The sequence below is a fragment of the Punica granatum genome, chromosome 4 (assembly GCF_007655135.1).
Source record: "Punica granatum isolate Tunisia-2019 chromosome 4, ASM765513v2, whole genome shotgun sequence".
In the NCBI taxonomy this organism is placed as follows: domain Eukaryota; kingdom Viridiplantae; phylum Streptophyta; class Magnoliopsida; order Myrtales; family Lythraceae; genus Punica; species Punica granatum.
In genome coordinates this window covers 3,849,647-3,865,268 of record NC_045130.1, presented here as the reverse complement: position 1 = coordinate 3,865,268, position 15,622 = coordinate 3,849,647, and the positions used below count along the sequence as shown (strand labels likewise).

The following is a 15,622-nucleotide window of genomic DNA, read 5'->3' as shown; positions in this document are numbered from 1 at the left end:
ACTGTAGATTGCCAAAACCGGCTATTCGACGAGTTATTTCTGGAAGGTGCGCACACGTAAAATCGTAAAACTTTCCTACTAGTTTCAGATTATTTCTCAATTTTTACGGAAATCTCCTGATCCTCCATTGTGGAAAATTGAAATTGATGCTCTAGGATTGAATCATAAGGGATTATTATGCCTTCCTCCTATGTATGCTCTTCCAAGTAACCAACGAACTCATCCACGTAACGGTCATTCTTCTCCTTATTCCCAAACAACCCCATTGCTTCCCTCGCACAAGCCCTTATGGGCTCGCCGGCCTTGCCCACCATTGCCTGAGTCACGGCCTTCGCCACTGCATCGGGCGTGAACAACCCGTCTCTTTCGTCTCTCTCCACTTCGATCCCTACGTTCTTGCGCTGCAGTAGCCTAGCGTTGAGGCCTTGGTCGTTTATCATCGGCAACATTATCAGAACACGCCCGAATGCGAGCCCTTCTATGAAAGAGTTGCACCCGCAGTGGGTCATAAATGCCCCGACCGCCCCGTGGCTCAGTATCCTCACTTGTGGGGCCCACTCGGTGCATATTATACCCCGTCCCTCCACTCTCTCCATGAACCCGTCGGGCAGCATGTCCGCTGCTCTCTGGGTCGACTCTGGCGGGTTCCTCAGAACCCACAAAAATGGTAATCCCGTTTTCTCCAAACCTAGTGCCAAGTGCTGGACTTCTTGTATGCACAGCTCGACTTCGCTCCCGAGTGCTATGTAAACCACTGAACCTGGAGCCTGTTTATCGAGCCAGTCTCGCATGGAGACCCATCTCCCCTCATCCTTCACGTCTTTTTCTGCCGGTGTCGGAGGCAGAAGACCAACGGGTACGAGCGGTTTCTGAAGTAGCTTACCAAGGAGATCAAACCACTCGGGTTCGAATTCCTGGCAGGTCCTTATAGCCACAAAATCGCTGTCCCTCACAGTGATGGCGAAGCGCACCGAATCGGGTGTCACCGACGTCGACTCGTACTCCTACGAGCGGTGGACGAACTTCGCGATCTCATAAGGCCGGAACGCAAAGTTGGACTCAGGAACCCAGGCGGGGACTGCGGTGAAGCGCTCAACAGTCAACCTGTCCGAGCCACTGCCATCAAGGAAGGTCAATGGGGGGCCCAAGAAGGCAAAGAACGCTGCAGTGAAGAGTCCGAAGTAGGCGGATCGGATACCGAGGGGCCGAGCTAACCCGGGGAGCCAGTGGCAGGTGAAGTCGTAGACAATCCAGTCAGGCCGAGGGGAGGAGAAAGTGAGGAAGGAGGCGATGGTGGGCTCGACGGAGGCAAAGGCGAGCTTGAGGAGCTGGTGCTTGGGGTACGAGAGGTCGAGGGAGTTCTCAGCATCGGGAGGCAGGCGAGGTGGACGATGAACTAAAGGGATGGGGACTTTCGTTATGAGGTGAGCTAGGGTTTTTGGGGTGGGAGGGAGCCTCTGGAGGTTCTTTGGGGTGGAGAGGAAGGAGACAGTGTGGCCTCTTTGGGCTAAGCATATGGAGAGGTGATGGAATGGGATGATATGTCCCATTGCCAGCCATGGAACCATCACTATGTGCATCTTCCTCCTACCCCCCTTCTCCATGGATGATCTTCTTGCATGGTTTCTCCAATGCATGCATGGCTTTTTATAGTAGCCAGCTGAGGTTTGATCTCTAATTCAATTCTTCTTGCCTCTTCCTCTTCTCCATATCTTTCAAACTCCATCCATCGTGCAATGTTTGCACCTAGCTAGTTTAATTTAATATCATACTCTGACCGAGGCGGACGGGAGGGACCTCTTGAAAGTTTCTCAAGCGTAAGACCTCCAGGTATGTACGTACGTAAACCGACGCTGATGCAAAGACTCCCGGTAGATGATAAATGATTCATATCCGGCGTTTACAGTGTCATCGCAGCGAATGAGGATCGTTAATTATTACTTAGTATGCCAATTTCTAGATACAGGATGTTATAAACTAACCTGCCCCAGAATTCAACTGGAAAATAGAATTTTATGAAGACATCTTACCCAACAAAAAAAATGTTATGAAGACAAACTATAAAAAATGAAAAGCAGCCGTCTCAATTAGACTGTAAAACTTTGATTTGTATAAAGTCAGACCGAAAGAAAGAAAAAAAGAAAAAGAAAATACTGCATGGGGCTTTTGTTTACTAGTGATTTGAATGGTTCAAAGGCCAGGGGAGTTCGAAGATAACATCCTGAATTTCTTAACATATCTAGTCCTATAAAGGATAAGAAGCATGCTCCGTGTTGTCTGTGCTCTCTGTTTTCTTACATCGACCAACCTACCAAACTATGACAGATACTTGCCACATCCAAGCCCTGGAAATGCACATTCAAAGGTTCTTTTTTTTTTCCTTTTTTTTTCTGTGAGATCACAATAATCCATAGTCAATAGGTACTCTCACATCGTGAGTTTGAGTCCGTTGGCCACTAGATGTTTTCAGTGAATTTCATACTCTTATATATATACTACAGGTAAAGTCTGTCCACTGAAAACTCAATTTGTCGTTGAGTCACATCTCGTATTAAAGTATAATTTTTTTTAGAGATATGCAATCAAACATTTGATTTCCATCTGCCTTCTCGATAATTGACGTTTATGTTCATTCAACTTCTCTTTTTTTACTCGAATAGTCAACTTTAACACGGACAATACAGGTGAGGTTTAAGTGGTAGGCGATAATTATACATCACAAGAAGAGACACTAGAGAGGATATTTCCTGACTATTCAGTGTGGGCCGTACCCATATTTATTGGGCTTTTTACATCGCGAGCTTGATTTGTAGCCCATTTTATTATGCCGAAATATGATTGGGCTTTATATTACAAGCATATGTGCTTGCCAGTGTCCATTAGATCCTATATCAAGCCGTCATGCTATGGTATTTGTTAAGGAGAGATTGACATGAGTCTTTTGCTGTTAGGCGATCTTTCCGAGGTTGCTATATCCCGTCTCTGTACTCTTTAATTTCTTTGGACTTATCCCGTCAATTTACCCAGAAAAGAGAGAGAGAGAGAGAGAGAGAGAGATGGACATGAGGAAGAAGAAAATAAACACCGTCAGAGAAGCGATGAGCGATCAAACGCTAGCTACAATTCTCCCCAACTTCTGTCGGGGTCATGGCATTGACAATATCAAGGGGAGGAAGTCAGGATCTACCCAGAAAAGGCCACTGGATGCATTGGTTAAAGCAAGTTCTACAGGGAGAAAGGAAGTATAATACAATAGTGCACGTTCTTACTTAAAAATTAAGAAATTTTAGATTTCGTTCTTGTCATGAAATCACCCACGTTCTTCGTTTAAGTTTTCAATTTCCTTACGACCGAAAGAAGGAAAAAAAAAAACTCCACGCAAGGAAAAGAGTTCTACGTTCTACCAAATTATTTTACGGGGACGGAAGTCCACGTTAGCAGATCCAAGAGAATGGGAGAGGATTTGCCTTTGCCGAAGATGATATATTCTTAGGGGCAGTCAAAAAATGATATTCCTTGGGTAATGCAAAAAACAAGTGCATGAAATCATTCCTGCAGGTCTATATGTATGTATGTATGTATGTATGTATGTATATATATATATATATACATACATACACATATTTTTTTGTGGTAGTAAACACGGGACCAGATCGGAATACAAGAGAAACAGCACTAATAATCTATTTGGAATCTTCCAAAAAATACAAGAGTTGAATTCATTTCACAAGAATTTAATTGAATTTTACTGTTTGAAATTCAAATAACACAAAAAAAAAATGCAAGATTTACATTAGAATTCAAATCGGGCCAAAATTAACAAGATTTAGCCAAAATTCAATTCATTCGAGTACTAACAACCTTAATTTTAAATTTTAAAAACCTTTGCTGATAAATTCCTCTATTTTAAATACATATCAAACAAGATAATTCAATTCATTTCACTTCAATTCTTAATTTTCCAAACAACATAATTCATTTATAATTGAATTAAATTGAATCGAAACGAACCGTAAGAAAAACTAAGAAATGCAAAGGTGGGGTATGAAAACCCTAATGATATTACCGAATAACAGAGCTCCAAGTTCAATCGATAGATGATGTAACAAATGAAATCCTAGATTTTAGGTATATCAAGCGCTTTCCTCGAAATTCAGTCCATGCAGGAAATTCTATCGCGATAAGTATAGGCAATCTCGACTCTCCAATCCCCGGTTACCAGCTCACGTAAGGGGTGGACAAGCATGGCCAATATTTAACTGGTGAGAATGCCATGCATGCACGGGCGGGGTTAATCGTTTTATGGCCCACGATAAGATTTAATTTGGAGAGACTTAAGTAGAATTTGCAGTGTGGACTTCTTTCTACAGAGACAAACAAATGTGACTCGTATTTTAGAACATGAAAGTAGAGGGACCGCATCATAATTATCGAATAATAGTTGAGGCCCGGATATGCCAACCTCATTTTATAATTGTCCTTTTTCACATTAATTAATTAGTTTTGGCCTTAATCAACGGATAATTAGTTTAAGCGGTTCGCCGCTTGTTCCGCTTCAATAAGGTCTTGGACTCGAGTGCTGTGAATGTAAAAAATTCACGCGAGAACTTTACCTTTTAGTGGGCTAATCCGGTTCAATCGAATTAGTCGAGGCTTAATTGTGCCGGATCCCAGAATTCACTGAAAAAATTCTTTTTTGGCCTCAACATTAATTAATTGATATAATAATATTTTTATAATGAAAAGGGACCGGGGGGGCAAAGTTCGTGAAATGCGGCGTCGTTTAAGGTTTTTCCTCCTCTCTCCCTCCCCCTCCACACCGTCTGTCTTCTCTCTCTCTCTATCTCTACAGTGGCCGAAGCCACTCTCCGTCCACAGTACACAAATCCCCAATATCGCCTTCTCCCCCTCTCAATCAATCGGCTTAGGGTTTCTACTCATCCCTCTCAATTCGTTCTCTGCCCCTCTGTGATGCTTCAGGCTCCGTCTTTACCCCAATTTGATTCTCCGCAATGTACACTCCGATGAACCTGCCCAAGCAGCAGATCGTCCGCCGCGGCCCCGCCGACGATGACGACGGAGACGGCTCCTCCTCCGCCCCCGCAGGGACAGCCGATTCCCTCGGCCACCCACACATGGCATACGAGGTTCACGGCCTCGACGACGGCGCCGCCGCGGCCGCCGGCATGGGAGGCGTGATCGAGAGCATCCCCCCGGACGCCGTTTACGCCACTGGGTCTGGCTCCGAGATGGCGATCCCCGACGGCGAGGACTCCAGTCAGCTTACGCTGTCGTTCAGAGGGCAGGTTTATGTGTTCGATGCGGTCACTCCTAAAAAGGTACTTCTTTTCCTCTACTTGCACTACTGAATTGTGCTTTTTAGGGTTTGTTTGGCCGAATCATTACCTTAAGTGTCGCAATCTGTGCCGGTTTCATGCAATTTCGCAATTAGGCATGTAAATTATCTTCACCGCTATTAATTAAAACCTGAATTTTTGCCATTCAGTCATGGAGCAAATTGTAGTGAAGAAGTAGGGCAATTTCAGGTAAAGAGATGTATTTATCGCTCTGCAGTCTGATTTGTTGCTTGGATTCTCTAGAATGGGGTAGAATACAATGGCACCCTGTCTTGGCCTTAGTGTCAGCTGAATGTCGTAGCTTTACTTTTAATTCAGTTTAGCTGAAAATATATAACTTGCTCTCTTTTCATGGAAAAGAAATGGTTTTGGTATTGATTGTCATGTGATCTTATCGGTTTGCAGGTTCATGCAGTGTTATTACTGCTGGGAGGATGTGAATTGTCTTCAGGTGTGCAAGGCGTGGAAATGGCTCAAGATAACCATAGGGTATAGAATTGATTTCATCGCATTCGCATCTTGTTGCTGTTTTATTGCATATGGGTTTGCCTTTGTCCGTTATTCGTTTCAATTGCTGCATTTCATTTTCCCATAGGGTGGATTGGATTTCCCAACACGTTGCAGTCAACCACAGAGAGCAGCTTCATTAAATAGATTCCGTCAAAAGAGAAAAGAACGGTGCTTTGACAAGAAAGTTAGATACAGTGTCCGCCAAGAAGTTGCACTCAGGTTGGTTGGCCTAATTCTGCATGCCTTATTGGTCCTGCTCACTTAATTTTTATGCGATCCTTATGAGAAGACTGATACATGGCTATAATATCACGGGATAGGTTGGCTTTCTCTAATTGAAGGGAGTTTCTTTTGAATCGTTATCTCAACCTTGATTAGGATGACATACACGACAGGTCGATTCTCATGATTAGAACATTGTGAGGGTGGCATTAGGTGATGATCAAGACCACACAATATTGTCTGGTTAGACTATTGATTAGTGGTGTTAAAGTGGCTTGAGATATTTGGAAAGTATCTCGCATAAAGACCAGCTTTTCCAGAATCCAAGAAAGACATTGGTCACTTAATGATGTTTTCCCATATTTCAATCATATTGGTTTTCTTTGTTGCGTCAAATAGAGAAGCTCAGGCAATGTTCTCTACAGAATGAGTTCGAGCATGATATTTACTTTTTAAGCATCACTAATTGAGAGGGGAGATTTCAAGAGCACTATTAGAGAACTATAGGGCTGGACAGCTCCGCCAGTCGTGGAAATTGAGGTGGAGTGGGGGGGCCTTAAGGATGTGGTTAAGGAAAATATGAGCCTTCTCTCGTTTATAGTGTCTTTCAGTTAGTGTTTTTCTGCTTTATTAGGTAGCTCTCTATCTTTTAATAAGATGATTTTCCTTTTGAATAGAAAAAAGGTTGTCTTTGCAAAATAATCTCTGAGTAGGTTATTATTGGGTTGTCAGCATAATAGATCTTTTCTAGCATGCCCATGAATGCCTGCGCAGCCTTAAAGGTGTCTTTGCTTTTGTGTCTTCTACACTTCGAATTTTCAGTTGCCATTCTTGTAAGTTGTGCTCTCTTCTAAGAGCTAATTTCTGATTCCTAAGATTGACATGTTAACACGCCTTGTGTCTTAACAGTCAAACAAGGATATTCTTTTCTTGCTTTAGACTTTTCTTTTCGGTCTGCTCTTTTGTTTGTAGATCATCTTCCCTTAAAGTTCTACATTGAGCATGAAAGATCTCCCTACTGATGATGAAATTAAGATTCTTATAACTGTTGTCAATAATATACACCCTTCATAATTATGATACACTTCTGCTAATTTTTTTGTTGCTGCATCTTATTCTTTTATTGGCCACCTTGTTAATTATATAGCTGGTTTATTGAATGGATGGATGGCCTTCAGTGATGATGCAATATTGTTTTCTGCACTTTTTGATAATTCCATATTGGTTAATTTATCAGAATGCAGCGCAACAAGGGTCAGTTTACGTCGTCAAAGAAACCTGATGGAGCTGTCAGCTGGGGTTCTGGGAATGATTCAGGACAAGATGACAACCCACAAGAAACTTGGTCAGTTTTGTACAGTACTTTTAATGAGCATCTTACTGCTTATCTGAGGCATTCCTCTCTTGGTTTCCAGATGATGAATTTATGATCCATATATGCTTGCATTATTTGTATGCTCTGCAGTTCATTGTGGATGTTTGAGTTGTTCTGATGCTCACTTCTCTCTCTGCATCTCATATTCCATGCAGTTGTACTCATTGTGGTATAAGTTCGAAGTGTACACCGATGATGCGGCGGGGACCATCAGGTCCTCGATCTCTTTGTAATGCCTGTGGACTCTTCTGGGCAAACAGGGTTAGTCTATGTTTAATTCTTGAATGTTTCATCTCCAACTTGTCATTTTTGTTTAGTATTAACTGAATCTTTTGTTATCATTTGTTTGCTGATGATAATCAATTTTCTCATCCATGTCCCTGGTTCCCTAAAGGACTGGGCATGATGGTTTGAACATATACTACATTGTACTTTGTACATTACGTGAGAAAAAATGAAAAGGTTTCCAAGGATGCTATTTGTCTGTCAACCGAGCTAGGTTATTATATATATGGCATGCAGGAAGGAAAATCTTTTCAAATTCACAGACTGAGCTGTGGGCTTAGAATTCTATGTGGGCTATTCAGACAAATCTAATGTCCATTCCATCATTCTTGGGAGAGGGAGATGTCTGTTTGTAGTTTTTGTAATCACTTCGTTGGATGTTCTATATATAAGAATGCACAGGGTCTCCAATTGCTAATACCGGCAATGGCACGTACGAATGATAAAAATAAAATATTCCATTGTGACACTGTAGGGAACCTTGAGGGACCTTTCGAAGAGAAACCAAGACTCCTCTCTGACCCCATCTGAGCAGGTAAGATGGCTTTATTCAGGAAACCCTCCTTTTCTTTTTCCTTCATTTTAGATGGGATAGGGATGTGATGTAACTTGACTATAAAGGGCATCATGAACGACCGTGAATTACATTTGGCATTTCCTGGACAGGGCGTAAATGAGACGAATGGGTCGGTGTGTGGGACGGGGAAGCACTCGCATGGCAGCATCGATCCTTTCTCAAATGGAGATAACCAAAGTCTAATAGCTGAGCAATGAGTGAGTGAATGAGGCCGGATAGGAAGACTATTGAGAAACAATATGATCTGCTTCTTTAAATTAAAAATGTACAGCCCCATGATACTGCCTTAAGGAATGCAGTAAGGTTTGATCTCTTCGGTCTCATCTTCTTATTGTTGTTTGCCTCGTAAAGATTTTCGATCCCATGTATGTCTTTCACATGTAGAGATATTCTCCTGAGAACTCTTTAGTTAGAAGCCCAACTCTTTGATGATCCTTCAGCTTTTCTCCATTAGGCCTTTCTGCTAGTTTTCCTCCTCGTGAGGTTAAATTACAAGTCATTTGATTCTAAACCCGGCATCGAGTTGGACGAGTTCACACAATCACTGGATGTTTGTGCATCCCAAAAGTTTGGAGGTGACATCAACTCTCTCCGATATGACCGGTGCTGTGACAGGAATGTCTTTCCAGGGAAGTTCACTCCCTGAACTACCAATGGCACCGCAATTAAGAACTCTTGAAGGGTGCATCTCTGGTACCCCTTAATGACTGATCAATCGATATCGATTCTCTGCTGCTGCCAGATCGACTTTATTAAGTGATAGTCACAGCTCAAAAAATGGATTCAACGATGAAATGCAGTTGGGGCTGGTTCCTGAGAGCGATGATCGAGACTAAGTCGGCTTATATCTAAGAACAGGAGTGTTGTCATATTCCGTTAATAACTAATTTTATAAATTTTATAAATCAAAATCTTCATTCACAATAAGTATATTTCTACATATTTAAAGACTAATCAATTAAATACGAGTGAGATTTTTAATTATGAGGAATTTAGATTATTAAAAGGATTTAGAATTGTGGTTGATTAGTTGGATTGTACGGCGGGGTAATTTGTCAGTGTATTTTGTTGTGCAGTTGAAGGATTATTACGGATAATTAAAGGAGTTGTCGAATTTATATACGCAATGCAGTTATATAGTTAACCAAATCGAAAAAACAATAACAATCGGAATGAAGTAATCCATTTCCATTCCGAAATAATTTTTTATGAACTAAACGGGGCCTAAATGTTTATTAATATTCTAAAAATAAATACTATAATTAATAAGACTAATATTATAATTAATCTACATAACCAACAAATAATTCTCATCTTTTATATATAATTTCATGCATAAAATTTAAATATAAATTACTAAAAGTAACTTATTTTACAAAAATTAAGTATTTTAAATGAGAATGACCTAAGATATTATTTATAAACGCATTAATTTATTTTGTAGACGAAATAAAAATATTAAATCACAAATTTGATGAATTTATACTAATATAAAAATATTAGTTTTATTTAGGTGCAATCTCTCAAAAAGAATATATATTAGAGCAATGATAACACAAAAAAGGAAACGAATGATAAAGAAAAGCACGCGAAGAAAATTATTATATTCTTCAATAAATACTATTTATAGATATTCTGGAAATTACCCTTTAGAGGCCTCGTCGGAGGAAACAGCGAGGGACACCTCTGCAAAATTTAGCTATTTCTGGAGGGTCCCCCCCTTTCCACTTTCTTCTCATTTCGAAGCTTTTATTTTTCATTTCTTCCATTTTCTTTCCTTTTCTTTTTTCCAAAAATTTAATTAATCTCATTTCTCTCTGTGCAACACGAAAATCGATCAAGGGTCGGAGGATTTTTTCTTCCTTGCCTCGCCTCACCGTCCTTCAATGGAACAGTTCTCAACCTCCGATCGGTGCTAGCGATTCTGCCTCGAGGGTTTCCGGTTCCAGCTCTGCGTCTATGAACCCGCAGCCCCTGCCGGAGCGCGCGGTTGAGGAGCACGCGCGAGAGCCGGCGTGTGTCGACGATGAGGACGGCGAGTACGGAGGTGGCGATGATGAGATGGAAGAGATGGAGGAGACAAGCGGCGGTCCCGTGAATTCCGTGAGCAATCACAGCAACAATACAGGAGCAGCAGCAGCAGCGGCAGGAGGAGGGGTTGTGGCGGCTTCGAGGACGAGTGAACTCACGCTCTCATTTGAAGGCGAAGTCTATGTCTTCCCAGCCGTTACGCCTGAGAAGGTACGTGTGTATGACGTAATTGGTATCGGAGGAGCCGTTTCTGGGACGAAATTGGCGTTTTTGGAGCTGAATGAATTGATTTAGTATTGCCGTAATGGGAAAAATTGGGGCTTTGAGGTTGATGGGTTGGTAGTTGTTCTACTTCTCGCCATGGATTTCCTCGTGAAAGAATGATTGCAGTTTATGGGAATTTATTCGTCATTAAATTTAGTTATACTATCGGAATATTAATACAGTTTCATTTGACTTTCGCGCCTGATACTTTCCATTTTCAGCTCAAAGGTTTGACTTTTGCTTTCTCTATGCCATAGTCATGCATTTAAGTATAGTCATACTGCGGGGACATGCCGGTGTGCAAATAGAGTAAGAGGTTGTGCATTCTCATGATGGAGTGATTAGATGAACTGGGACTCCACTCCGACCCCTCTTTCTAGCATTTTTTTCTCAGTTCAGTGCTTTGCTCGTTGCGAGGAAGGAAATATGTCAATGTTTTTTGTGATGACTGGAATCGGGTTCATTGCATGCTTGATTGATTCCTCGACTGTTTATACACATTTATTCATGCACTGCTTATAGAAGTTCTTCAATGTTTTTATGGATTTGAATTTGTTGATCCATTGAAATATGTTGGTGAAATATAAGCAATAGTTTTTCGTTCTTGTAAATAACAGGTACAAGCTGTGCTCTTGCTTCTAGGCGGTTGTGATGTACCAATCATTGTGCCCACAGTTGAAGCACCTTACGTGCAAATTGACAAGGTAATGAACATGGTGCAGTTTTCCATAGAACTTTACCCCATTTTTCTGTATGCACATGCTAACCGTCATTCTTTATGTCCTCCAGAGTATGGCTGACACACCTAAGCGCTCGAACCTCTCGAGAAGGATAGCTTCACTGGTTAGGTTTCGGGAAAAGCGCAAGGAGAGATGTTTTGATAAGAAGATTAGATACACTGTGAGGAAAGAGGTTGCCCAAAGGTTAGATGAGTTTTCACTTTTTCTTAATGGTAGTGCTTTTAATTGTAAATGGAAATCTTAGTATGACAATGCTACTAAACCATTGAATGCTGCAATGCCTTTTGATAAATAGTTTTCACATTGACCATGTAACTCAATTCAATTTGATCGTTTATGGGATTATCATTATAGGAAGTGCTGCTTAAGCATCAATGTCTAGATAACTCTAGATGACGAGTTACATGTCTTGGAGGTTCTTATCAAGTTGGTTATTAATCTTTTAGTTAACTGCCAGAGGTGCATCGACAAGAAACAAAATTTGTTTTAAAGTTTGGCAAGTTTAATCCAAAAATGTTCATATTTCAAGTTCCTTTTTTAATGCTACTGCTTTAGAAAAGAGAAGTCTTACTGTATATTAATGACAGATTACTGTCTTTGGTGTGTATCAATTAGCAAGTTCCTTTTTGAATGCTAATGCTTTAGAAAAGAGAAGTTTTACTGTATATCAATGACTGATTACTGTCATTGGTGCCTATCAATTATCAAGTCCTCTATCTCATTATGTATCATGTCACCAGGATGCATCGGAAGAATGGACAATTTGCATCACTGAAAGAAGGTGCTTCCAGTTGGGATTCTGCACAAAGTTGTCCCCAAGATGGTACCCTTCATGCAGACACTGCGTGAGTCCCTTGTCCAATCTTGTCTTCTTGATGTCAGCATCTGTGAAGATCTATCCTAGGATTTCAAAGTAATCAGTAGCAAGTTTACCTCTTATATATATGCAACATATATATATATATATATATGTTCATTCTGTTTTACTGATTAAAAAAAGATGTCTCAGCTTGCGAAGATGTCAGCATTGTGGTGTTAGTGAAAATGCCACTCCTGCAATGCGCCGGGGGCCAGCTGGACCAAGGACATTATGTAATGCATGTGGATTAATGTGGGCAAATAAGGTATGCCTTCCCCACCCCCCCAACTATAAGAAGGTATGATAGTTCACTCTGCAATAATGCTCACTTGAACTTTCTAAAAATTCAAGTCATGCAGATATATTACAAAAGTCACATATCTTTGCCTCGTGTATCACTCTTTACATCCTGGGTCTAAAAAATAGTAGACAATATGAGAGGGCATGTAATCAATACCATCGTTGAATGATACGTTTAGCTGATGTAAGAAAGTATAAAAAAGAGATGCATATTTATCTAGTTATTCCAACTTTGGAGTACTTATCATATAAAGGTATGGTTATAGGCATTATAAATAGGTTATGCTTTTTGATGTTCATCATGAATTATCCATCAGCATTTCAATATCTTATGCACCCCAAGATCTTTGGAGCTTTGTACCAGGGCTGAATTCATAAAGGGATCTAGGATCCATATTGGCATAAATAATCTTTTTAACATACCTCTGTTGTTTAAAAAGTTGCTTTTATTAAGTCTAATCAGTTCACCTATATCAACATGCAGGGAACATTACGGGATCTCAGTAAGGGAGGAAGGAATCTTCCTGTAGATCAAATCGAACCTGTATGTAGCATGAAGAGAATCCTTATAATTCCTCCATTTGTTGAATTCGATTGTGAATCTTGAATTTTGTCATGTCCCTCTTACTGTCGAATACACTGGATCTTCTGTGGGCCGAATATCATGCAATAGACTTTGATTGCTTATCTCAAATGAAAGATCAGCTGCCACTACTGTTGATAATTGACATCAGTTAATGATTTGGTTGCATTGTGCAGGGAACACCAATTGACATAAAACCTTCAATAACTGAGGAGCAAAATTTCCACAGTAACCTGGATGAAGATGTAATTTTTCCTTTGAATTTACAAGTTACTTTTAGATGTCCTACGTGATATCTTTCCTGACAGAATAATGTTGCAGGGAAAATCTGGAGAGATCCATAATGTTGATAGTGATAGATCTGTTAACCCTTCTGGGAATCCTGGTGCTGAGGTGTGGGATAGCATACTGCTCTTGCTTTGCTAAATAACTTATAGCTCCTCTATTGCTTATGTTTGCAAGGCAAACAATTTCTCTGGTTCCCTGTGAATCATGAGTAGTTTGAATTGTTAAGGTGTTCTGTGATCATTTATGTTGGTTGTGAAAATTGAAACCTACTTGTGAATTTCTTTGCTGCTTTTTGTGCTTGTTTTATATATTTTATCAGACTTATGAGAGCCTGGCCATATGTTTGAGCAAGCCCATAGAAATTCTGTGAAGGATTTGTTTTGTCAGTTATTCATCAAATTAATCAAATTAATCAAATTGTACTGTATCCATATAAACAGATCATTTAATGTGAAATTGCATTGCTTGTTGGTACATTAAAATTTTGGTTTCCGCACGTTTTGCACCAGTCCTCTTCAATTCTTCTCTAAGTTCGGTTTCTTCTTCAGGACTTCCATGAAGCTACTGAAGATATGACACATACTTTGGCTATGGAAATGATCAATTCTTCGGCAGAGGATGAGGACCAGGTATCAGGCCAGAATATTCACAACTATCAAGATCATGTAGAGTGCGTTTGGATTTAGAGTTGAGTTGAGTTGAGTTTTGGTTTTAATTGGTTTGTAATGATTGTATTGTTGAATTATAAGAAAAAGTGTGAAACAGTAATGAATAGTTGAGAGAAAGTAGCGATTAAGTAATGATTGTGTTGTTGAATTGTGAAAAAGTAATGAATAGTTGAGAGAATTTAATATTAAAAATTGAATTGAATGATTAAAAAATTTTTAAAAATAAAAATAAGTAATGATTGTATTGTTGAATTAAAGATAAGTTGAGTTGGGTTGAAATTTTTTTTTAAAAAAACCCACCTGTAGTAATTCTAGCTGTATTATTCCAATCTGATTTGGCTGGAACGAGGTGGTTTCTGGGTGAATGATTGGTTGTAAATTCAGAGGTTGGTGGGGTTTGAGCATAAAAGTGGGATTGAGGATCGAAGTCTCATGCTGTGGTTTGTCAAATCTGTGCAGGGAACTCTAGCTGAGCTTGCCGATCCATCAGATACTGACATTGATAGTCCCTCTAATTTCAATTAGGAGAAGGTAAGTTCATGGCCAGACATCTTTGAGGAAGCCTTTTCAAAGTCATACGAGCGAGGTAACTCTTCATGCCACTCCACAGGTAAAAGTCATCCGAGTTGAGAGATGCAGTTCGAGGATGCCAGGTTGTAAATGATAAGAACCGCCCATGACATGAATTTTATTAAGATGGTAGATGTTGTAAGTCTGCTTGGTAGGTTACACGATTGTAAAATATCCGTCTTGCGACCACAGTGGCAATTGGGTACTGTTACCAATTAATAAAATGCTAATGGCTGAGAGTAGTGGTTGGTTGTTGATATCAATTGCAGTGTGCCTGAGCTTCTGTATATTCTGTACCTTGAAAGGGATGATATAGCTCATGTGCTGCAATACGATGAACTCGAAAAAGATACGAGACTTTCTTGAATTCTTCTTTTTGCTCGTCATTGTCATCGGAATCTCATTGGCTAGTCGTCCCTAACAATTCAAGGCTGTGCTTTACTCATCAGAAAGGTCCAAGATGTATAGGCTTTTATGATGAACCTTCTGTATGTTGGAAAGCTTATATGAGTTATGCCCGTGTTCCAGTTTATTACTTGTTTCATAGTTGAAAACGTTGCTGCATAAGGATCTCAATGTTGCATTAAGATTCAAGAATGTAAGATTTGCATGTATTTGAAATGTCTTACTGTAGTGTGTATCATTATGAAAGTGGATTATGGGTATATTTTTTTGGGGAATTAAAAAATGATAATATTTGAGACAAAAGGGGACTAAAATAATAATATTCTTTATGAATAAATTCCTTGCACTTCCCTTGCAGTTAAATAGGATACCCTTAACATTTCCTGTTTTAAAAAATATCACTTACCTCGCTACTTTTACTGATATGGCAACTTATGTGGCCCTATAAATAATGTATATCTACTTATGTGTTCCGAGAAATATATAATTTAATAAACAAAATAATAATACAAAATTAAAAGAATGGAATTTAAAGAAACAAAAAGAACCACGTTGTTCACCAAAAAAAAGAGAGAACCACGTCGAGGA

At 39.8% G+C, this 15,622-nt stretch overlaps 3 protein-coding genes across 12 annotated transcripts; 2 read left to right on the top strand and 1 right to left on the bottom strand.

The window, feature by feature from the left end:
- Nucleotides 1–188: 188 nt before the first annotated feature.
- Nucleotides 189–2,079, bottom strand: LOC116202974 (UDP-glycosyltransferase 91C1-like). The gene is made up of 2 exons (XM_031534610.1): nucleotides 1,009–2,079; nucleotides 189–924 (listed from the first exon to the last, which is right to left on the bottom strand). The coding sequence occupies exons 1-2, from the start codon at nucleotides 1,635–1,637 to the stop codon at nucleotides 189–191; spliced, it is 1,365 nt and encodes a 454-aa protein (XP_031390470.1). The 5' UTR covers nucleotides 1,638–2,079.
- Nucleotides 2,080–4,791: 2,712 nt separating this feature from the next.
- LOC116204642 (GATA transcription factor 25) lies at nucleotides 4,792–8,760 on the top strand. Its single transcript, XM_031536823.1, has 7 exons — nucleotides 4,792–5,339; nucleotides 5,763–5,846; nucleotides 5,953–6,086; nucleotides 7,327–7,434; nucleotides 7,620–7,725; nucleotides 8,225–8,284; nucleotides 8,416–8,760. Exons 1-7 carry the CDS (start codon nucleotides 5,013–5,015, stop codon nucleotides 8,521–8,523), a joined length of 927 nt encoding a protein of 308 aa, XP_031392683.1. The 5' UTR covers nucleotides 4,792–5,012; the 3' UTR covers nucleotides 8,524–8,760.
- A 1,379-nt stretch (nucleotides 8,761–10,139) lies between these two features.
- Nucleotides 10,140–14,996, top strand: LOC116204641 (GATA transcription factor 19-like). Of its 10 annotated transcripts, none has more exons than XR_004156387.1 (11): nucleotides 10,140–10,567; nucleotides 11,239–11,325; nucleotides 11,411–11,544; nucleotides 12,102–12,206; nucleotides 12,371–12,518; nucleotides 13,005–13,064; nucleotides 13,280–13,348; nucleotides 13,425–13,496; nucleotides 13,940–14,061; nucleotides 14,519–14,590; nucleotides 14,670–14,996. XR_004156387.1 is itself a non-coding variant. In XM_031536815.1 (11 exons), exons 1-10 carry the CDS (start codon nucleotides 10,286–10,288, stop codon nucleotides 14,582–14,584), a joined length of 1,104 nt encoding a protein of 367 aa, XP_031392675.1. In that variant the 5' UTR covers nucleotides 10,140–10,285; the 3' UTR covers nucleotides 14,585–14,590; nucleotides 14,670–14,996. The 10 variants fall into 10 exon arrangements, 8 of the variants coding, with proteins under 8 accessions (XP_031392675.1, XP_031392678.1, XP_031392677.1 ...); XR_004156386.1 differs by having other exon boundaries at nucleotides 13,940–14,078; XM_031536815.1 differs by having other exon boundaries at nucleotides 13,940–14,020.
- The last annotated feature ends 626 nt before the right edge of the window (nucleotides 14,997–15,622 follow it).

What these genes read in the sequence shown, in the direction of transcription:
- LOC116204642 (XM_031536823.1), top strand. Translation starts at nt 5,013, where the DNA reads ATGTACACTCCGATGAACCTGCCCAAGCAGCAGATCGTCCGCCGCGGC. An exon ending in ATGCGGTCACTCCTAAAAAG is followed by an intron (nt 5,340 to 5,762) that starts GTACTTCTTTTC and finishes ATCGGTTTGCAG; the next exon opens with GTTCATGCAGTGTTATTACT. An exon ending in CTCTGACCCCATCTGAGCAG is followed by an intron (nt 8,285 to 8,415) that starts GTAAGATGGCTT and finishes TTTCCTGGACAG; the next exon opens with GGCGTAAATGAGACGAATGG.
- LOC116202974 (XM_031534610.1), bottom strand. Translation starts at nt 1,637, where the DNA reads ATGCATTGGAGAAACCATGCAAGAAGATCATCCATGGAGAAGGGGGGT. An exon ending in GCGAAGTTCGTCCACCGCTC is followed by an intron (nt 925 to 1,008) that starts GTAGGAGTACGA and finishes TGTGGCTATAAG; the next exon opens with GACCTGCCAGGAATTCGAAC.
- LOC116204641 (XM_031536815.1), top strand. Translation starts at nt 10,286, where the DNA reads ATGAACCCGCAGCCCCTGCCGGAGCGCGCGGTTGAGGAGCACGCGCGA. An exon ending in AGGAAAGAGGTTGCCCAAAG is followed by an intron (nt 11,545 to 12,101) that starts GTTAGATGAGTT and finishes TCATGTCACCAG; the next exon opens with GATGCATCGGAAGAATGGAC. An exon ending in CGGCAGAGGATGAGGACCAG is followed by an intron (nt 14,021 to 14,518) that starts GTATCAGGCCAG and finishes AAATCTGTGCAG; the next exon opens with GGAACTCTAGCTGAGCTTGC.